The sequence below is a fragment of the Metopolophium dirhodum genome, chromosome 2, assembly GCF_019925205.1.
Source record: "Metopolophium dirhodum isolate CAU chromosome 2, ASM1992520v1, whole genome shotgun sequence".
NCBI classification, from domain to species: Eukaryota; Metazoa; Arthropoda; class Insecta; order Hemiptera; family Aphididae; genus Metopolophium; species Metopolophium dirhodum.
In genome coordinates this window covers 7,876,314-7,900,983 of record NC_083561.1, presented here as the reverse complement: position 1 = coordinate 7,900,983, position 24,670 = coordinate 7,876,314, and the positions used below count along the sequence as shown (strand labels likewise).

Here is a 24,670-nt window from a genome sequence, read left to right as displayed (position 1 = left end):
TAAAGACTGTAAGCCAAAAAAAATTTCTGGTTAGGGAGTTTAGGTTTGCCTATCGGCTATAAATTACTTATAAATATATATTTATGCTCGTTAGTATAAACCGGCTATGCTTGGGAGTACACTGAGTAGTTGTGTACTTACTATATAATTAAAAAACCTGGAGATTATAGACTGCAGTCTCTAGTTCGTAACTATATATTTTTTAAGTGTATTTTTTTTTTTTTTTTTTAATTTTTTATTTACAATCTGTTACATAAAATGAACAATAAGTAAAATAGATAAGTGAATAAAAGTGGCTTGAGGAAAGGACAGATTTAAGAAGCCTTCCAGTGAAGACACTTTGTCAGCTATTTATATACATTTCTATAAGTTAACAATAAAGTTATAAATAAAATTAGGCAATTAACTAAATTAATAAGTCCCGACACCACCGCCTTTTTAGTCTTTTCCTAGGATTGTCGGGTATGTTTGGTCGACGCAAGTCCTTTGATTAGGGGATTATCATGGTTTTTAGCAGATAAGTTAAATCGTCTATAAAAAGTTCTAGCTACATCGCAGACGGGTGAGATGGCCAAATCGTTATGTAAGGTCTTGTTGGACACGTAAAAAGGTGCTTTAGTTATAGCTCGGAGCGTTTTGGATTGGAAGCGTTGAATACGGTAAGTGTTTGAAATTTTTGCAGGGCCCCATAATTGAATTCCGTACGTCCACATTGGTTTAAGATAAAGTTTATATATTAGAAGCTTGATTGGTAGTTTTATGTGGTTGGAGGTTAGGAGAGAGCGGAAAAGGCGAAATCGATTGTTTAAGGATAGCAGTTTGCTGCGAAGATGAGGAGACCATGTGAGGCGTTGATCAATAATTATACCTAGATAGCGAGTGCTCTGCGCGGTTGGCAAGATTTGCTCATTTAAAGTAATATAGGTGGGCATATTCCCTTCCTATGAGTGAAGGTACATTGTATGGATTTAGATTCGTTTATTTTCACGCCCCACTCCTTATACCATTTTTCGAGGAGGGATAGGTGTTATTGGATATGCGAGGAAGCAATGGATGGATCATGACTATTGGTTAAAATAGCTTTGTCATCGGCAAAGTCAGCGATGAGGCTAGTGGGCTGCAGCGTGGGTTGATCAGATACGAAAATATTAAATAACAGAGGAGCAGTGACTGCGCCCTGGGAGACTCCTGTATTTATGGGTTTTGGTGAGGAATTAGATGAACCATAACGTACCGAGAAGAAACGATCTTCTAGGTAGGACTTGAGTAGAAGATAATAAGTAGACGGTAGGATGAGTTTCAGCTTAAATAAAAGCCCTGCGTGCCAGACTCGGTCAAACGCTTGTAAGTGTATTAAAAGAATTACATTTTATCTAATTTTTTTTTTACTTCTCATAATGCATTTGCTTACAGGCTCTCGCGTCCCCTTTCAACTTTTTTTTTTATAAACTTGACTTTTTTTGATCTTATTATATAGTTTTTTTAAACATTGACATTCAGCTAGGTGCCATCTAAATTTTTTTTTTGTTTCCTAAAGTGCATTTGCCTGCAGGCACCCACACCTCCCTTTCAATTTTTTTACTATGAATTTAACTTAAGGTAATTTTTTTGTATACACTTGAATATTGATAACCTGGTTCCCTAAGAATAATCCTTCTTTAATGAGCTAATTATTGTGAATAGTTATTTCTGTTTAAGAATCTGGAGTTGGTAGTTTGCTTTTAGATTCTGAGTGGAACGATGAATCTATTGATTTTACAATGATGTGTTTTTTTTTATTTTGGTGTCTATGTAAAGTGTACACGATAAGTAGTCGAAATAATGCTTCGATTTTCAACTTCAGTATTTTGTTCGATGGGAAAGTGAATATTGTTGGTGCAATCGTTTTCAAAAGCACCTGGAAAAACGACATCCAAATTAAGGAAAAACGGGAATTTTTACGCAAAATCGGTTTTGGTTTTTGGTGTAACTCTAGAACAAATTAACGTATGTACATGAAATTTTCCTTGGTTGTTTATATTTGCATTTTTTATACACGATAAAATTTTAAAATATTTTGATTTGTTTTGAACTATTAAGGAACATTTTCAGTTTCCAATTTTATTAGTATTTCCAAGGCTGGGCATTAACTAGTTGCTTTTGGCTTTTCATTAACTTAACTGTTAACTAACTAAATTTCTTTCTTAATTAACGTGAAATTAATGAGTTCATTTTTAATTTTTAGAAGCAAGTTAAATTAATTTATTTTGTTTTTAATTTTATAATATTTCACCATTTCGTTTTCATGTCAAAAAATATGTATCGTAAATTGTTTAAAGTTAAAAATGTATATCATCGGAATCTAACTTATATAGAAATAGTGTATGAAGTATTTTACACTTTATCCCATAATTTAGTTTTGGGTTGGAAAAAAATTAAGTACGCTAGCGTTGTATAAACAAATTAACTTTTTTTAACTTAATAAAAAGTTAACAAAAAGTGTGTATTAACTTTTAACTTAACTGAGTTAACCTTTAGTTAAATTAACTTTTAACTTTCAACTTTTTGTTATTGGTGCCATATTAACTTAACTTAACTCCAAGGCTCCTAATATATTGTTACAATAGCAGTTGAAAAATATTAAAAAGGCATAGGCATAATTTTTTTTTATAATCATATAAAGTCCGAATTTTGACAAAATTTAATAATTATTTTGCAGTTAAAAATTTACAAAATGTTCAACTTTTATAGCTAAGGATTGAAAATTCAAAACAAGGTTCCACGTAAATAGTTAAATATATAAATTACTTTATTCACAATAATATCATCAAATATACTTAGTAATATCATAGGCTGACTGACTGTTTTCGCTCAGAATCGTTTTTCTTATTCAATATCATTGAATTCAAATTTAACACCATCCATTATAGTGACCCACTTGCAACCTACTGTACAGCAGAGCGACATCCACTAACCCACTTTTTTAAACGCGAGTTCCTACTGTATAATTTTTTCTAAATTTTATTTTGTTTAGGGATCGGTATTATGATTGCATTGTGCTGTTGTTCTGGATATTATATGCCTTTGTCCCAAATTATTTAAAATATGTATAGAGATTATCTACTGGAGTTGTATTCGGTAACGATTTTTCATTCAATTTTTGGTGCAAGAGAGCTATTTGATATTGAATTGTGTATTCAGAAGTGTTAAGTAATACAATTTGTTCATTTTCTGGCTTTCTAAGAAATATTCGATCTTTTTACCTCAGTTAGTCAGTCTCTCCTATATAATGTAATGTGCAGTTCAGCGAAGGTTTGCTGATTCTTTATTGGGCGTCCGTCATGCGCAGTATGATTATAAGCCCATAGCTACCAGACTCGGATTAACATCTCGCAGACATACTCGATCTCCAGTTTCTAAAGAACATTCTATCTTGAAAAATCGGCACACTCACACTCCTGTGTTTATTAGTTTATAACTCCTCAACACACTGTTCGACATATTAAACACTTTACCATTCCACTATCAACCACAAACTATATATTAAGTGAACCCATATGGAAAAATGTACATCAAAAAGACAATTTTTTATTGATGGATTGATTAATGTTAAATTAATTGTACTTTATTAAATTAAGTACAATTATTGGGCATTTCGATTTTAGAATTTAGATGATAAGCAGATATATAAAACTTCAAAGGATTGATATTGTTATTATTATCAGCTCTCGTCCACGAAAACAAATATTCATAAATGTATATGCAGGAAAAAAAATACAGTTCAATTTAATTGTTAATTATAATTTATAATTAAGTAAATGAGTCTTTATTTATCTTTCTAAAAAAATTGAATTATAACTAGTATTAGTATTACACACTAAAGTCCAATCGTAAAACTAAATTATTATAGGTACTAAGTCTTGAATTAAAAGTATACATATAATGGTACTTATATTGTTCAAATGTTTAAATACTGTAAATATTTAATAGGTTTTGATTAAAACATATTTTTGTGTACTTAAGCAGAACAAGTACAAGCTGCCAAGATTACAATAGTAAGATTATCATTTTTAAATATTAAATCTCCAACATTGAGAACCTGTACTCTCTTCTACTGACTAGTATATAAAAATAATAATTAAGTTTAATTTAAAAATTATAGAACTAATCATAATATTGTGTATTCATATATATTTAATATCTTTATATCACAGTATTTTTGCGTGTGCTCGTAAAAGATTTCATTTTTTCGAATCGACTATTATCTGATCTCCTTTAACTATGTTGTAACTGTATAATCTCTTGTTTGGAAACTTCATTTCTTCAGGACCAATAACTGAACATACATGTTGATCCATATAAAACACTCGCATACGGTGTGCTGGTATACCCGAAAATTTTTCAAATTTTTGTTTGAGTTCGTTTACGGTCTGATATACATCTAAAATATGTTGTTCGCATTTGTCACCACAAATAATCTTGACCTGAACTTTACTTTCAGGTGTCAAGTCTATATTTACTAAAGGATCAAGTTTTCCGTGAACTTGAACCAATTCATTATACCTGAAACATTTTTACATTAAAGTTAGTGATAATTTTTGTTTGGATATCAAAAGAAATGTACCTACAAATTAGCATAACATGAGCCTATTCATACTTCTCTACGATAAGTCTGTATTCAATCTAATGTATTATTAATAATAAAATAAATAACTTTAATACAGGAATATAAATATTCATATAATAAAATGTTCTTAGTATTGCAGACTGACAGAAAGTCTCCGCCCAGAATAATATGCAAAGATATAAATCTTTTATCATTGAATTCAAATTTAATAAATCCATTATAGTGACCTACTCAATAACGAGGTTCACTCGATGCCCACCATACAGCAGAGTTACCTATTTGCCCACATGTTTAGCTTTATTTTTACAAACTAGTAACTATACACTATTAACTCATTACATTAAGTTAAAACTTATAGCATCTTATAAGGCTATGACTTCTTTTAAATTTATAGTATTTGATAGTAATTAGTTATTACAATGTGAAAGTAATTATTATTTGACCAATTTCACAAAAATATTTTGATAAATCGGTATTATAAGATTAAAAATATAGGTTGGCAGGTTGCCATTTCTAAATCTTAAGTCGAAAGTGGGTTGAAATGCTCAATAACAAACATAAAACTAAAAACAAACCTAAGGCGGAAGTACAAAATGTTAGAATAAATCACATATTTAAAAGTACCTATCTTAGATTATCCGAAAAGTAAATACTTACGGAATAATACGTTTATTACTTATTAGTATTCATTGTTAAGACTGTACATTTTATAACTATAGATATTAAAATCTGTACCGATAAAACAAAATGTACGAGTTTAATATTTAGTAACTTATCTTTTTTTTACCTCTCTGGTCGTTCGCTTTCAGGCTTATCCATGTAATATCTTATTAAAAACCGTTCAGCATCTTCTCTATCATCAGCTGTAATTTCTGCTCCACCATTCAAAGTTTGTATGCACGTTAATCGTGCAATCAACAACTGCCTGCGTTCGTGTTCTGTGTATTCTTGTCTTTCAGAGTTTTCCTAAAATAAAAACAATCAGTTGTCATTTTCATTTAAGAAATTAAAAAAATATAATATATCACTCACTTCGAATATCGGGCAGCCTTGTATCCTTAGGTATCTTAATGCAGGAAAGCGTCCCAGGATGTCAACGTCGTCCCACGTTCTAATTAAGGTTCTGTTTAGATTTAGGAATCTGAGATGTGTAAATGCATCGTGTGGCGAATCCAACGTCATATCTTTAGAGCAAAATGCCATGATTATAATAAAATCTCGCACATTTTGTCTTAAAACTCACTACAAAATCCACTCCCTTGTCTTGGGTAGGACAACAGTCCTAGGTGAGAATCCGGCGAAGGTGGTGGAGTCATAAGTGACTGCAAGGGACATTCAGCAAGCACCAACGATTCAAGATTTGGAAATGCTCGACCTAGTTTACACACTTCAGACCATGTAGACACAGGGTTTCCTGTAAACGTTACATTGCTTAAATTTTGTATTTATATTTAACAAGTAATTACAGGGAATTATTATATTGTAATTAATAAGTACATACTTATAGAATACATATTAAGGACTCTTAAAGTTAGGTATAAGTACCTGTAAAATGTAACCTTTTCACTGAGGGCATTTGAATATGTTGACAATGTTCGTCGTCATTCAAGTCGATAACGTCGTAATTATTCATACTCAAGTGTATTTCTTCGACCCTATTATAGGAGTATTTTGATGTAAATATAATTGTCAATCTTTTTAAATTGAATTAAACTCACATGGGTATTCGTTTCAATATGTGCCTAAAGCTGCGCCATGTAATATTCGTAGAATTCAATACGATACTCTTCAAACACGGATATGTTTCTCCAGTGTCGTCACAAATCTCAATAGCGCTATTTATATCAGAACTTAAATTGTTAAAACTTAGATTGGCGAATTTCAGTCTCGGCATAATATGTAATATTTTGAATATCTAAAATTAAACATAGTCAAGAATTAGTTTTTAACATAGTATCGTATCGTAAATCGAAAAAAAAAAATTAAAAAGAAATAGAAGCATTCCAATAGTAAAAGTATAATATTATGTACAGTAATACCCACCCACATTGCAACCTTGGAAACATGAAAAGGTAACCTTTACTATGTAATTATTATTTATTAATTATTATATATTATACTTATGCAAAATATGTAGGACTTACTTCACTCCATTTAGACAAACAATTCTGAGCTAAATCCAATTCTTCAACACCATGACATTTATCTCTCAAGTCGGATTCTTGTCCAGCCGAATCAATGTCACAGTCATTTAAAACCAATAAATTAGGTATCATATTCCTGGGATTTTTACGTGGCACATATATTGCTATAGGCATCTGATCGAATGTATCATCTTCAAAACATTCGTACTTCTCTACGATCGCTTCTAAAAGCGACGGCATGGCAACAACTTTTGTTTCGTCCTGTTTCGTTTAAATATCCTGCAACCAAAATAATATCTTTGTTTAATTTGTGTTCAACAACTATGTAATTGGCAAGGATCTGATAATTAAATTGTGTAATATAGGTAGTCATGTATTTTAATTAGTTTTTAAAATAGTTCAGTAAAAATGTATAAAGATGTTATTGATACAGTTTGTAAAGAGAGATCATACGGAGATCGCAGATTTAATATTTGGAAGGTATTTTATTGTTCCAACGACCTTACAAAAAATTATCTTTATTTTTTACGATCAACCAACATTAACCTAATACTGAAATAAACCTAATAACCTAGGATTAAATAAGTGTTTAAGTTGGACCTAACCGGTTATAGATGATGATGGTCCGTGTCCAAACCTTGATATACACTATATTGGTAAATATCGTACATTTCATGATGCACAAAGCATTATTATATTGATTTAAAACTTTTACTTAGGAGCACATAAAAAATTAAGCTTAAGTTGGTAAGTTTAATTTTTTTACAATTTTAGTTTGGTAAGACCGTTGTTCAGTGATTATAAAAACAGTGATACTATAATTTATAAATACCTACATTTCTAAACTAATTTCTCGACAACCAGTGGTTCATTTATTATTATAGTTGTATGTGAATGTATATATTATGGATACATAGCATATTTGCGTTGAGACTCACGAGGGGCTCTCAACGAGTCAATGAGCTATGACTTAAGATTAAAGTTACTAAGGCTTTCGTTAGAATTGTCATAGTGGTTGTAAATCAGAACCGGTTGTACGAGACCGGCTAGTTCACGTCCATTGTGCACACGGACATAGGGTATATATATATTAGGTATGGACGTATGGTAGATTACTATGTATAATCAATTGTACATATGTTCTATGAGTCTATGTAAGTATAATGTATGGCCGTATGGGTATCTCTATTACGACTCGACTTGTCGAAACAAGTAAGTAGAAGGGACTAGAAAAAAAGGCCGTCTTTTTGTAGTGTGCATAATTTTTATACAACCACAGAATTTCATTCATGCTAACCTATTTCGACTGCGTTATGTGTAGTAACTAGTAATGTATATAAATTGGCATAGTGCATAGTTATATACTTATATCTATTTAATTTACCTATATATATATATATATATATACATCCACATTATGCATACATATATATTACTATGGGTAATAATATATATTATAGTATTTACATAGTAGGTATTTCACAATTTTACATAATACATATACCTATATTATAACATATTTTTACTTATTAACTATAATAATTAATACCTTAGGGATATATATAATACTTGTATGTTTCCCAATTATGTTTTATTTCAAAATAATATTGGTCAAACATAATATTGGCTGTTGTATAAAATGTTGATTATAATTATTTAAAAATACTATCACTCTCTCATATAAATACCTATAAATCTACGTATATATTATTGTATTCTATTATACATATTACCTATCAAATCATTTATTAACTTAATGAATTAACCAAAATTAAAATATTTAAAATTAAAAGTATACCTAGTATACACTGTAGTATCGTTATGCCATTAATGTAACAATTTATACATTTTGTTACTAATACATTTTTTTGTTTTTTTAGGTTCTGAACGGAGTGGTGAATAGATTGGTTTTACAATGTAGGTTTTTTATTTTTATATTATTTTTCATGTCTTACGTCACATTTGGGAGCTGTAATAATGGTTCAATTTTCAACTTCGAGGGAAGTTTCCAGTAGAAAATTAGATCTAGTTGGTTATTTGAAAGGGTCATAATTCATCAAGAGAAAAAAATTCTCAGTACTTTTAAAAATAATTGATTCAAAATTTCAAGTTCAAATTTCAACAAAATATTATTTAAAATGTTATTTTTTAGTAGCAATTCCAAAATTATAATTTGTAGGAACTTGAAACTTTTGACACTATGTATATTGTTATTAGTTTAATGCAAAGACATTTTAAAAATATTAAAATTGTATAAGTTATACCACAAGCGTATTCACACCAGTCTACCGTACATCGGTATTGACTTATAATTTATAACTGTTATTAACTTATAATTATATATGTATAAGTTAATAACAGTTAGTACCTACCTAATATTATAATAATTACTATATATTATATTATTACAATATATTAATATAATATACCTAAGATTTCTTCTTAATAAATTTAACCAAAATTAGTTTTCACACCACATTACAGATAATAATATAAATATATAATAAAATATCCTTAGAAAAATACAGACTAAAAGACCTTCGCTCAGAATAGTTTTTCATATGCTATGATTTATCATTGAATTCAAATTTAAGACAACCCTTACAGGAATAACTCAATAAAAAGGTAAATTCACCACTTACTGTACAGTAGAGTCATTAATTAAATATATTAAGTATATATAATCAATGGTATGGTAGAATGCAGAGAACCCCGATTTTTCAAAAATTAAATCTACATAATTACATTCAAATGACACACAATATAGATTAGTCTCATAATACCTATACATAAAATAAATTATTTTGTTCACCATATTTTAAATGGTAAAATTGTACAATACAATTTTGAAGTATTACAAACTTAAAGCCGTTAGAATAAAAAATTGTACCTACCTACTCATTTCCTATAAACGTATAACTTTGCAGCCTTCGCCCTATATTTTAAAGAAGCTTCTTAAACCTAAATTAAATTGTAATAATAATAATCTGTGTAATAACCTAATAGTATATGAGTCTGTTATACGTAAAAAAATTAAACGAACTGGTAATGCTTTAGCATGAGAATATGATATATTCAAATAACATTTAATTTATTCGTTACCTATAACATATTTATCCTCGTATTTTTCCGCTATATCAGAATTCATATTATGACTTTTACTGCCTATATAGATTATAGGTAATGTATATATTTACTAAAATCGCATACACTATAGTAGTATAGTACCTACGCGTATAATATGAACAAAATCGTGATTTCAAAAAACTCGGTCTTTTATGCTACTCTTAAACCCGGAAAGGTACACGACCTGTGATCGGGTCAGGAACCTGAGTTGTCATTGTATAAGTCAAAGCCAGATGGCATCATTATGTGTACCTAAACGACTGTTCATAATGTATTTAGGTATACTGTATATCAAGTATAAACTAAATACAAGTCTTGTATATTAAATTGGTCTATACGTCTGTCCTCCTCTGCACTTTTCTTTGTCACTATATAGGATATACAACCAAAATTTGATTAATTTATCTTAATATATTGAATTCACTCATTCAAAAGTTGTACTCCATTCAAATTTGATTTATTGAAAATGGCAGATTCCTTAGTATAGGTATAGCTACAGTATATTATGATGTATAAATAAAACGGTAAATATGCGAACGTTATTTTAAAGAAATTCTTTGAGTCCAATATCTACTATTGTTAATTCATATATACAGAACAGAAGTTGGCAACCATTTTGGACTATAGGGTCACATTCAAAAATTAAAAAGGTTTCTTGGACTGAACAAAAATAAAAACGATAATAAGATCATAATAAAAACATGATTTTGGAGTTTTACTTGTTTATTATTTTATCATAATATTATTCTACATTTTGTATTGAATTATTTTTAATAATAATGAATACAACGTGATTAACACGTTAACATATTTCATTATATAATATAATCAGGTACTTGAGGTACCTATAAAAAAAAAAAAATTGTAAATACTGAAACAACTTTATAGTTATTTTTTTATCATTGCATTTTTGTCCTATAGTTTTTGAAATTTCATTTTAAGTTCATACGTTAAACAAAAAATAAGATAATAATAATAATATTATATTATGAAAGGGGCAATCAAATATATTACATCAATCAATACCAAATGCCAATACATTCATATTGATAGCTGTTAGCTAACAATCCCTATGTACTTTAATTGTAAACTTAAATAATACTGTCTGATCCCGTGCACTTAGTTGCCCGTTAAATGTACTTTGTTCAGTTGTTTATTTAATATTCGGTGTATGGTGTTCAAAGTTTAACTTAATTTTTCTGTTGCCGGGTATAAAAATTCTGATTCGCAGCAGTACATTAGCAGGTAGATTGCACCTGCGGTAGATCGCGGACCCCGTGCTGTTTGTACGTAAGTGTATGATTTAACTCTAAAGTATCAAAGTTATACCAAGTTTGTCGTTTTTAATTAATTTCACCTACGGTGGATTAATATAATCAATTAATACAAAATCCTATAAAATACCTAATCCGATGAATAAAAAAAAACCAAATTTTACCCTTTTTAAATTAGCCTATCTTCTTCCCAGAGGTCTAATCTACCCACAAACATTCATATATGTATATATATATATATTGATTATTGACAAAAGATAATAATACAAATTAACAAACATGCCCGATTAACCAATAGCAACCAATATATTATATAGTTAGATATTATAATATTATATTGCGATACTTTTATATAGCTATCATTCCACCTACCTATTTATTGAAATTTAATAAAAAAAACTCGTGCGTTCGGTTAAATTATGGTTTGTACTTTGGGCGTTTCAATTCAACGGTTTAACACTTAATAGTATCACAACTCACAAGTCAGGTACCTCTCAGGTAGTCTCTATCTATTATATTATTATATGAACTACTATTATTCTTTAAACATTAGTTTTCACCGAATCATGTTAAATTTTCCAAAAAAATAGCGTTACATCAGTTTTTTGCGTGAATAATACTGACGGAGAAACCGTTGACCAGAACGGTTCCTCATACCACCGCGTATTGTTCTTGGCCTGTGTGTAGGACAAAGGAGGTCTGTCACCCAGCCGGTTGGAAAAAAGCATAGATAATATAATATCTTATATTATCTATGGAAAAAAGGAACTCGCACGTCCGTTACCGTATCTATACTTTCGTCTTCCACGTGTCAACTCTATTTCTCTTTGTCTCTCTTTTTACACACACACACACACACACATATATATATATTATATATCTTATCATATAGGACAGAATAAAATACAGGTGTCTCATATCTGGTATACTCTAGTCTTCCACTACAAAACCATTGGAGTTTAAAATATAATATTATCAACTAAATATATCATTTACAATTAAAGCAGTATATACGTAATGAATAAACATTTCCACATTTGTTGTAAACTATAAATATATTTAGTATAGCGTATATTATATAGTATAAGTAGTAGTATGTGCCTGCTAGAATACTACTATTTTTTTTTATACCTATAACATAATACAATACTACCTATATACGATAGCTGCAGTATGATTATAATGATAGTCATTTTAATGTTTATTGTATAGCCACACCAACATAAAAATACAAATAACTGTTTGGAGAAATATTACTCTAATCAGTAGGTAATCAGTAATCACCATAAGATATAATTTATAACGATATGTAAAAATCATTACCATATTTCATACAATCATGTTCAGGAGGTACATTATCTTCTTGAAGAAATAAAAAAATATATACCCATATTGAATTTAGATCACATAAGACAGTTGGAATTTTACAAACACAGTTCATGTTTTAAATAAAATAATACATGTCATGTATACGCGCATGGACACTTCTATATTGTATGACACTAATGTATGAATAGGTCACAGACTATAATATAAAAAACCAATTATATTCACATAATGTACATTACATTTATTTAATTACAATTAATTAGTGGCTGAGAAATATACTAATCCACTTTTGAAATAAAATGGATGCAGCAATATGGCAGTATAAGTTCAATGATACTCTTAAAATATGTAAAATAATCAACGATGCTTGAAACCATATTAATAATTATACATAACCGTACCCTTAGATGGCTAAATGGGAAACTTGTCGTGATTAAAAAAGAATATAGGTAATATTATGATAAAATTATAAAATGATAATATTTTACTTATTGTATGTTACAATGACGCCCAAGAATAGGATGTAATGTATGATAATAATCGTTAATATTTTATAAATGAATTATTACTATACTACAATTAAAATGCAATTTTACTTATTGTATTTAAATTTAATTCGTGATCATTGTTAATTTATTTTTTATAAAATAAATGAATGAAATGTAGTTATATGACTTGCATTTACTATTTGTATATTATATTATGATAATCTTCTTAATCGTGCGGATTATTTACTATAATATATTTGTATTTATATTATTCATTTTACATACTGTCAACACGAAGAAAGCCCACTAGTGTTATCTTGATTGACATTTTCGTTCTATATATTTAGATACCTACACCTTACATAAAATATTTTAATGCTTGTGCGTATTTCTAAAGTATTTTACTTATTCAAATATTTATTTGAATCATAATGTTCTTTTAAAACATTTACATATAGGTAAGAAAACTTAATTTCACTTTATGTACTTTAACTATTTGATTTTCTATACGGTGTGAGTCTTTTGTTTTATTCTAACCAATTATCATAGATATATATGTGTGTAGAGTACGTGACAAATTGTCTGTTTGATATTTAAGCATGGCTGTCTCAAAGCGGTTTAAACATACGTATAATGATATCTTACTGACAAAGAAAAATAATAATTTCTTAATTTTGGTGTATTATAATATATTGTTTTCAGACAGTGTAAATCGTTAATTCTTTTAAGAATCATAAAATACTAATTTCCTTAATTAAGTGTCACTCAATTCTTAATTCAAACAACCGTATACAATCTGATTTGCGTGTTCCATTCATTTATAACAATAATGTAAGATGAGTCAGATATTATTTACAGGGGTAACGATCTTAAAATTTAAATACACGTCTTAAAATATCATAATAATACCTTATAAACTATTTTTTTAATAAAATGTTATTAGGTAGGTATTATTTTTTATATTGAAAAATCATTTAAGTATAACTGCGAATATCTGAGTATAAATACATATGATTTTTTTTAATTGATATTATAAATTCATTGTATTATTATGTTATTGTATCATTGTGTTATATCCTGTACACAAAATTTTTACTAGAACCAAATAGGATCAAAATGGTACTTTAGACTTTAGAGAGGTAATTTTTCGATTTTCTCAATAAAGGCTATAATAATAAATAATAAAAATTTAAAAATCCAGACTGATAAGCCGTCTCCGCTTAGAATCGTTTTTCTTATACAATTATATTATATCATTGAATTCAAGTTTAATACAATCAATTATACATTGTCCCACTTGTAACCTACTGTGCAGCAGAGCGACATCCACTTACCCGCTTTTTTATGGTTTCTATGGTGATAGACAAAACGTTGGAAATTAAAATCCCATTTTTAGCGGTTTTTCGTAATTTGAAGGTGGTTTTTCCCGTGGCATTATATATATCAATATATATCAATAGCAACTATTGAGAAAATCAAAAAATGATCTCTCTAAAGTACCATCTTGATCCAATTTTCTAAAAGATAAGGTAATATATGTTGAAATCTAAGTACTCCTTCTGATAGAAATTTTGTATACAGGATAAAAAAAAAAAACACCATTGTAAAACTATTAGCTTCATCGCTCCGCTCAGAATCTAAAATATACACTAATATAATCTATATAAGATAAAAAAATGTTTGCGACTGACTGTGTCTTTATGCATTCTCGAACCGTTCATCCGAATTCCGATTGCTATGAAATTTGGTACAGAGATAGATTAGACCTCGGGGAAGAAGATAAGCTACATTTTGTTATGAAAATAGGTAAATAAGAGGTTCACTCGGGGAAATTCTCAAAAAGGGATCTTGAGATTATTATAATTATTATTTTTTGTTTATAAATGGTTGCTATTGGTTTTATGTAGTTTTAATAATAATAGGTAGATTATAATAAATTAGTTAATAACTAATAATTGTATTGTAGGCGATTTATAAGTGACTCACTGACACACGTTGTCGCGTTAGTGTAAATATTATAGAATTATATATTTTTATTATCCATTATTATGATTTATCTTATCTAAATTGTCTACAAACAGAAGCTATTGTTCGATTGGGATGTTTACAGCATAATACTAATAACTATAATTTTGAGTTTTAACATACTAATTGCTATTATTTTAATTTTATTTGCTACCTACTGCCTACTAATAAATACTATTATAATTTATAGCTATTACAATTAATATTATTATTAGTTATTACATAACAGAACAATATAACATTGCGAAAGGTTACAATATTGTATCTGAAAGATTATATTTAAAATTAAATCAATGAAGGAATTATAAGAGCTGATAATGAAGATAATAAATTATAGGAAACAAGAATACATTAAAAGCGGAAGAAATTAATTAATTGAGTGGACTTATTATGAACTTAAATTTAAAATGAATTGTGATAACATAGGTATTAGAGATGGTTTCTAAAGGTAAATTTTGGTTTTTTGTTGCTTCTATACACAATTCTGCAAATGTTTTCATTTACAATTTAATATTTTAGACGTGCTTTAATAACTATATTTATTTAAGCTTACCTATTATTTGTTGTTGGTATAATTACACCTAACGTTAAAATGTATGTTAATAATGTCCTTTTTATTTAATTTGTACCATAATACATTTTTATAAAAACCTGATAATGAAAGTAGGTATCAATACGTTCATATTTTTACATTAAAAATAATAATGTGCTACTAAGCTGCAAGAGCATTACGATATTGTAACATATTACATAGTAACATAATAATATAATACCTAGCTGGTAACAAATATTACCAACACCGTAAAATAATCCTGTTCTTACGAAATCTACCGAAATTACGTAAATATAGTAAAGTAGTTTTTTACAATTTTTTACTGCAGTGTATTTTTTTTTAAATTCATAACTGCGTATTTATTTTATTTTATCTTATACGAACAACTGAATTCTTGAATATTAATTATTAATTATTATCAACTATAAATAGGCACTTAGTCGAAACAATAATTAAGTATATTGTTTTATTATTTTGTAATGTTTTTGTGTGTTGATTAAACGCGAATATAAAATCAAAAAATTAAATTATAATAACACATTAACAACAATTAACACGTTTTAGTAGTGATTTTCATTATATCCAAATAAATTAGTTGCAAAACATGTAAATAACGCACTCCTACTATTTTATCCATTGGTAACGTAATAGTTACAAAAATCTATTAATATTCACAATGTTTTATTATTTGTTCATCAATTCATCGTAAAACAGTTGCGCAACGATTGTCGACCTCTACATAATATTAATATTGTTAATGCCGCGTGGTTAAATTAAAAACGATCTACGACGCAAACCGACGTTTTGTGTAGATAAATCCTCGATCTGATCCATATTAAGTATATTATAACTTAAAAGTATTAACCTATATCATCTGGTCGGTATTCTTGGAGAAACGAAACGGTAGGTATTCTAATTTGTGGGTAGACAATTGGGGACAAGTATTAGTCTAGATGTGGTGGGTAAAAATCGTTCTCTCGAATGTACGTCCACGTAAAATCGCGGTGCCCGTGCAAAGTCCTGACCACGAACCGAACGGTTACCGGGGGTCGCGATGCTGATGCGGTGATATTTATTGAAATTATTTAGAAATGGTTGGCAACAACTTTGTTTTTATTTTTGGGGGACGGTAACTCGGTGTCCGACAGCAATGGAGTGTCATCATACTAATGAATAATTACTAATAAATAAATTATAATAATATAAACAAATATAAACAAATATAAAATAATAAATGTATAATAACATATTAGGTTTTTTCGTAAAGTTTTTCAATCTCGTCGACCTCGAAAACCGCGGCGGTGTGTTACATTATAGTATAAGTTGTACGCGTAATCGAATTACGACGTAATAATACTACTCGCTCGCCACCGCCCTCCCCCTCACCACCTACCAGTCCAAGCGCTCGCACGCACCGGAGCGGGTCGTGTAGTTATTATTGTTATTGTTCCGTCGGGCCCGTTGTCGTGTTTGTAAATAAAAAACAGCTGAACCATAGGGGAGAGGAGGTGGTGGTGGTGGTGATGGCCGGCGGGTGACCCAGTGGCGGAGGCGGCGGCGGTGGTTCGTCCTCTTCCCCCACGCGCAACCATCTACGACGAATAGTATTATAACGTACGTGTTGTCGTGTTAAGCCTATCGCATTTTCAATTTTCCTTTTGCATAAGTAAACTGAAGTAATATTATAGGTATATATAGTTTACGACCCGTTTATTAAATAAATGATAAAAGCTACAATGTTGTACAATTTATTAATAGAAATTTGGCTAATTATTGTCTTAATATTAATGTACGTTTATAACGTCGCAGTAGCGACTGCACTTATGAATTGTAATATTATTGTTATAATAGCAATATAGCATTATTGTACAGACTACAGAGTCATCTACAGTCGACACGGTCTATACCGCATTGTATATGACAAAGTACCTATATGTTCATATGATTAAAAAAGATTAAGTCTATACATTATAAATTATAATATTTTAAACTGAATAGATAAACAGTTAATAATATGATTAAAAATAAAATCGTTTTGCCCATACTAAAAATATTACTCACCGCGCCACTGTTTGTAATATCTATCATTCACGTATATTATAGCCCTGGAGGATCGAATCTCTCGTAGTATCCTGTGGACGAATTTAACCCTAAATAGCCTAGCTCAACCTGTCCCTCAGGGAATGACGCACACTTAAAGCCATCGACAATTTGTAATAACAGTCAGTGTTATGGAAGTATAGTTAAAATAATTAAATTATATTATGAAGTGTGTTTAAACATATTTATTTGTTTTTTATTTGGTTTGAAAACTCGGCCTGACCTTGACTTTGTATCCTCAGTCCCCTGCACGAGTCCCGGCACTGCGAAAGAATTCTGTTCTGGTAGACTTTGTGCGCCGCTGACTGCCGTTGTACATCAAAACGAAATACGCGAACGGAAGAAAAAAAACGAAATAATAGTAAGTTAATAGACAACAATAATGTACACTAGGTACTCCGAAATTATTTATATAAATGCTTTGGATATAATATAACGATTTCGAAGATCCATAAATTATTTTCGTTGGTATTTTTCTCGTGTATGCGCGACCCTAAGCCCGCGCGCTGAACAGACGGACTACTTGCTGTAGTAGTACAGCAAGCGACGACGAGAGGTCCGCGATCGTGAAGCACACTCTGTTCTTTTGTTCTTCGCGCAATCCCTACCACCGCGCGATTTTGTTATATCATAATAATATTGTATTATCGACCGCGCGGTCGATCCTGGCCGCTCGCAGCGCCACCGTCGATCGAAACACCTCGTGTCGTTTGCGTCCGTCCGTGGCTTGTCAACACCGAATACTCAACAACGACAAGACGTAACAATATTACCGTTCGACTACGAATACCGGAACACCAATAGCCAATAGGCAATATTATACATATTTTAGGGATCTGAGGCTTACTTTTTTAAAATACGGGACAATTTTAATTATAATTTACATGGGCGAAAACAACGGAACAGCCGAAGAGGCTAAGGACAAAGTCACACAAAAGTGACAAAACTAAAATTGTATAGATACATCTAGTGTACGTTAGTGAAGTTCTTAAGGTACCTTACTGTTTATAAAAATAAATGTCGGTTGCTTCTTGTTAGGAGGTAGGTACGTATAGGGAAATTATATACCTACCTACTTACCCATATTATAAAACAATGCAAATTAATAACTATACTATGGCACATTTTTGAGAACTAATATCATAATCATAAACTATAATTCAGAAATCATAATATTATTAATATTGTATAAAGTCAATAACAATGAAAAATAACCGAAATAGTAAGTAATAAATTCTAATTACTTATATTGTTAATGTATTATTGAATATTGATTAATGATTATAGGTACCTATATTATTTATCACAACAAAAACACTTCGTCAAATTGCGTGTAAAAAACAGCTAGGTAAAAAAAAACAGATCTTTAAGCACTTTAAAGATGTGATATCATAATTCATAAATAAATGCCAAATAAATTGAATTAAAGTACACTTATTTTGTTTCAATAATTTATTTACTTGGTGAGAAATTATTTTGAGAAGAAATGTACATTATGATATTTATATATTTACATATATAATTTCTCGCCAAGTAAATAAATTATTGAAACAAAATAAATGTACTTAAATTCAATTTACTTAGCATTTATTTATGATATCACGTGCTTAAAGATCTATTTTTTTACTATGCTGTTTTTTACACGGAGTTCAACAAAGTGTTTTTGTTGTGATATCACATTATCACCATTTTTTTAAAAAATTGTCAAGACAACAGTTTTTGGGAAATTTATTTTGTCACTAGGTAAGTTTCTTTTTTTTTATTAAATAAGTACTTTTCCTTATTTTTTTATTCTTTGTTTGTACACTTTATTTGGCATATTCATAATTAAATAATACCAATAGGTATATTATTGTAAAATGACAGTAAAATGACTCTGAGCCCCATTAGCGAAAACAGACAGTTTTATTAGTAAGTACAGGCCAAAATGATAAATATGAAAACAATTCTTATTACAAAATTAGCTATTAATTTAAATTTTAAATTGTACTATGTCAGTGTATGTTATCCAGTCAATACATTAGGTCAGGCCATGGTATCACTGGCCTGGACTGGCCTGTAGTTTCACCTATGCTGAGCACCTGAGCCCCAAATTAATATCATTAAAATATCCCCGAAAAAACATTTCGAATATACCCCCAAGCCGTCCAAATTGTTCAACTAGAAATAGTGTTGACAAACTCAACCTACTACAATATCATTGTAAAACGTAAATTACTATCGATAGTTTTCTCTTCTCGCTTAGGTATAATATATATAGGTACTCTAAAATAAAAAAAGGTAGTAGTTGTCTTGAAAATATTTATTTAATTCCTTTAAATTGTTTTATATAATTAGTATTTGTTATTTTACACATTCAAATGTATCTTAGAATAATATAAATATTAAAACATAGTTAAAGCCTACAATATCTCGACTAATATGTAATATAAGTTATACAACTAATCGTTTTATTACTCTTAGCGGGATATTTGTGTTTTTTATTTTCAATTAGCATGTTCATAAATTATAAAACCAATACAAGTCGCAAAGAGAATATAATATTATCATATTAATAACATAATATATTGATAGGTACTATACAAGACACGATATAAAGAGCTAAAGAGGTTAAGATTTTTATAAATTACATACGAACTTGAAATAAATTTATTAAATAATACTTAGTTACCTATAGTTTATTTGTACCTATATTTGGTTTTTTTAGACGAATAATACATGAATAAGCTATTTTGTAATGAAATTAATTATACGAAGAAAATCTAATAGATATAATATACAATACACATCTAAACAAAATTAAGTAGATACCAATAAATATTTATAAATAAAAATACGATTAGTGTGAAACTTTTCTCATCGCATAAATTAATGCTATGTTTACAGTTTTATTGTGAGTGGTATATTATAAATAACATAAAATATTCAAGTGAAATGTATATGTATAATCATTATTCTGTTCTTATGATTAATTTCAAATTCAAAGTCGTCATGGAAATTCGCAAGCAGTTTAATTTACTTCTCACCATTTTTACATTCAATTCCTGAAACTTCGTAACCCTGAAGTCTGCAATAGACTAAATAGTCTTGTATCAATTAATTCATAATTGTATGATGAAAATATTTAATTCTTATAACCAGTACCTACCTCCATGCGGGTCATTGGTCGCCCGGCTATGTATGCCAAAATAATTGATACCTACATTGGATCTATTACGCTAACAGCTGACTTTCTCCTGGTAAAAAAATAATGTAACGATCAACAAGTTGAGACGTAGGAGAACCTTTTTTCCATTTTGCAAACCCACAGTCATCGAATATTGCCCACGCGCCTACTTGTCGAGTATCGTATTTACAACCGGTCGTCCAAACATAATATTATTATAATAACGCTTCATATTATATTGAAATTATCTGATTTTCAATACTTATATGTTTTCAATTAAACCACAAAAGTATACAGTTACTTATTCACTATAGATATTAAATTGACACTTAACAATGTGTCAGTATAACGTTAACTGATTCAATGAAACAAATTTTGAAGAGTAATTTATTAATATACAATGTACTTCCGTAATTGTCGAACTTAATATTTTATAATTTTAACTTTATGGTGTATAGACGCATAGTTGAAATTAATATAATAGTAAGCCATTAACACAGAAACACTAATACACAATATTCTAGATCTAGAATATACTTGTAGAGTGTATACTGTATATAGTGTATACAGACTTTAGACTAAGATATTAAAATTTCATACATAAAGTTTTATTGTCATCTTTAAATAAATAAACTAACAATTTAATGTAAAATAATATATCTGCGTATTTTAATTTTGGACCTCATAAATCATCACATAATTATTAAAGGAGCTTCATATTAAATCAACAATTTTACACAATCATTCCACGGTGCAATGTGCATGGTAACTGCTAGGTGTAGGTACTAGGTAGGTATACTGATAAATTATATTTATTTTTCTTTTTGATTACTGACATTATAAATGACACTAACATGCAAAGGCAAACGAGTCATCTATTTTTGTAACAATAAAGTGATCGTGTACAATGTACATGCACTTATAGGTGAAGAGAATACCTACCACATTCTGGAATGCCAGTCCACCTCCACACCATCGACTTATAACATTAAACAAAGTGAATAAGAAACTTATTGATATTACTGTCGTATGCCCTCGAAAAATGGCTCTAGGTATCTAATATAACTTATTAGTTTAATTTTTAAACACTTTAAACTAAATTCAAATGAATCTTAAGTAACTGGTTAATTATTATGACATATTCCCGCATCACAATACGCTTTCGACTTTCGAATTTTATCTTCATCATATACCTATAGTATTAAACCATTAACATTTCACCACTTCACATATTAAAATATTTTATCTACTCCTTATACTTAACTTATTATAATAATAGTCTTAGGTCTTAACATTTAATAGTATTACTTTATAAAAAAAATCTGTATAGACCTCGATTTCAATCCATTATAAGTCTTATTATAGTTATAGACTATAATGTAGGTACGTCGTACATAATATATAGGTACTAGGTACTAAAACTCTTTTTTGTTAGTATATTTACTATATATATCTTATACAATATAGTGCATATCGCATGGTTATGACTCATTTGGTCGATTCAATTTTTATTGTTCCTAACTTTCCTTTTTAGATAGGTAAATATTTTTATTTAAAAACAAAAGGATTTATGAGAATAAAATACTAGTAGGTACCTATTTATAATCAATGATTTAAACATTTGTATGAAGAAGATAGAAATAAATTAAAAATGTAATCATATTTTTATCACATAATGATACTTACATAGTTACATACCTACCTAATGTATTACATGATTATTTTGTAAATGTTGGTTAAGTTCTTGGTAATACATTTAAAAACAATCATGTGGGCTATCCGTTCTGAGTCTATGACTAATATAAAAACATCAAGTCAATTTGTATTAATGACATAGTAGCTAATAGGATTTATCTATATGTTCCTTATTATAAGCAGATAGAATAATCAGAAGTCTTAACTTTTAAGTATAATAGAAAAAAATTTAAGACAAAACAACATGTGATTTCGATAAAAATACCCGTTAACTTTTAAAACTTATACCAACTTAATTTAATGCTGAACATATAACTACTACTTAACTTATATCTAAGACAAGGTATTTTTCCTGATAATTTTATGTTAGATAGTGGATATTATAAAACCGTTATTTAAATTACGAAATATAGAAGATCCAACTATAGACATATTATCTCTATCTATGGCATCACATTTTTCGAAAACACTTTAAAAAATAGTTAAAGCTAGATAAATATCCTTTTTAGAAGATATTAGTTTTTCATAAAAAAAAATAAATAATTTGTTGTTTTATAGACAATTGTATAATTTAGCAATACGATAGCAATAAATTAAATACCTAATCAATATATATATTACGTATGAGCATTGTTCTGTAATTTCAAGTAGAATAAAAAACTTAGTGACATAAAGTAGGGTATACACTATACATGTATTATATTATACATCATTACATGAAACATATTACATATATATTATGTATTTCAATATTACATAAATGTGTAAGATTATGGTTATAATATATATGCAGTAGGTACCGATATCACTACATATATCAGTATTCAGTATTCCTGAAAGTTAAATATAAACAAACTATACATTTACCGTAAAGTAAATGTCTTAAGGTAATTATTTCTTATTAAAACTATTACTAAACATAAAAAAATCGAATAAAAGTTTAAATTAATGAAGCCTATAATACGACCTATTGGCTGTTTGTTATACGCTTGATTTGTTCAACTATCGATATAAACCTTAGGGAGTGAAATACTTTATTGCACGTTTTTGCAATTGTATTGTTTTATAATCTCGATGACCTTTTGCATATAAATATATATACTTACCGAAAGTGCCCTGGAGCCAGTAAGAGTGTCTTATAGTTAACGGAACTATTGACTATTGATTGACCTCTTAAAAAATAAAATAATAACCGCACACTATTTATGACATAACTTGGCTGCACTAAACGCGCCAATAAAACGTTGTTACTCGTAGGTGGACTGTACCCGTATGACTCGGAATTTAACGGAAAAAATTTGAATTCTCAGACTTGACTCGCGTGACAAAGGATGTGGCGATAGTTGGTGCTGACTGTCGAGGGGAAGCAAGTTTCCATATCGGGACGAACGATGAAGTTGCGCCGCAATGACCGCGACCTTCGTGAACAGCGGGCGTGGTGCGTATTTTTTATATGTTATTATTTGTCTGTGTTTTTGTTATTTTATTTGCCGATGTGGCAGTGAAACGCCGAAATCCGTTTTACAATCAGACGCGTAAAAGCAGCCCACATTATTTCGCACACTACAGGTGTGATCAATAGTTTGTATAGTACCTACAATTTTAAATTATACAATTTAATTATTTAACCTTTATTATAGTTAACTGTGTAAAGCTATATAAAATGTACAAAATAATAATATACACTGTACACACCCCACTCGTTATATGTATCAAAATTAATTGTATACGTCCATAGTTGGACTAAAACATCTAAACCCAACTATATAATATACACATAACGTAATTTAAAATAGTTTTTAGTATAACAAACTGGTTAAAAAAAATTATAGACTATAAACATAACAAATATATTTTAAAATTTTTTTTTTTATTAGGGTTAAGGCTTCGATTACTAGGTCATTAGCCTGTGGTACTGTAGGGGAGGGTACTGTAAAATTGTTTACACGTGTGGTGTTTGTTTTGGCAGAATTTTTAATTTGGGCACCCGTAGGTATCTGCCATGCACGGGTGGGGGATGGCGGCACTTGTTCTCCGGACACCGTGACTTGCCCGAAGAAAAATTCCGCCCGCAGCCGACGCCTTAGTCCGCTCGGCCACTCCGTCCCCCAATCTAAATATTCTATTGATTATTATTGATACTCGTTAGTCATTATGGTTTCAA

The 24,670-nt window shown here is 29.1% G+C and overlaps 1 protein-coding gene across 3 annotated transcripts; it reads right to left on the bottom strand.

The window, feature by feature from the left end:
- Positions 1 to 3,754: 3,754 nt before the first annotated feature.
- LOC132938610 (tubulin-specific chaperone cofactor E-like protein) lies at positions 3,755 to 23,729 on the bottom strand. 3 transcript variants are annotated; one of them, XM_061005539.1, is made up of 8 exons: positions 23,613 to 23,729; positions 6,751 to 7,029; positions 6,325 to 6,521; positions 6,152 to 6,261; positions 5,850 to 6,020; positions 5,639 to 5,790; positions 5,394 to 5,572; positions 3,755 to 4,542 (listed from the first exon to the last, which is right to left on the bottom strand). In XM_061005539.1, exons 2-8 carry the CDS (start codon positions 6,988 to 6,990, stop codon positions 4,221 to 4,223), a joined length of 1,371 nt encoding a protein of 456 aa, XP_060861522.1. In that variant the 5' UTR covers positions 6,991 to 7,029; positions 23,613 to 23,729; the 3' UTR covers positions 3,755 to 4,220. The 3 variants fall into 3 exon arrangements, with proteins under 3 accessions (XP_060861522.1, XP_060861523.1, XP_060861521.1); XM_061005540.1 differs by lacking the exon at positions 23,613 to 23,729 and adding an exon at positions 17,869 to 18,226 and having other exon boundaries at positions 5,853 to 6,020; XM_061005538.1 differs by lacking the exon at positions 23,613 to 23,729 and adding an exon at positions 17,869 to 18,224.
- Between the last annotated feature and the right edge of the window lie 941 nt (positions 23,730 to 24,670).

Coding starts and splice junctions, on each gene's coding strand:
- LOC132938610 (XM_061005539.1), bottom strand. CDS start 6,990: ATGCCGTCGCTTTTAGAAGCGATCGTAGAGAAGTACGAATGTTTTGAA. Junction 6,262..6,324: donor ATATTGAAACGAATACCCAT/GTGAGTTTAATT, acceptor CTCCTATAATAG/GGTCGAAGAAATACACTTGA. Junction 6,021..6,151: donor GAAAAGGTTACATTTTACAG/GTACTTATACCT, acceptor TAACGTTTACAG/GAAACCCTGTGTCTACATGG.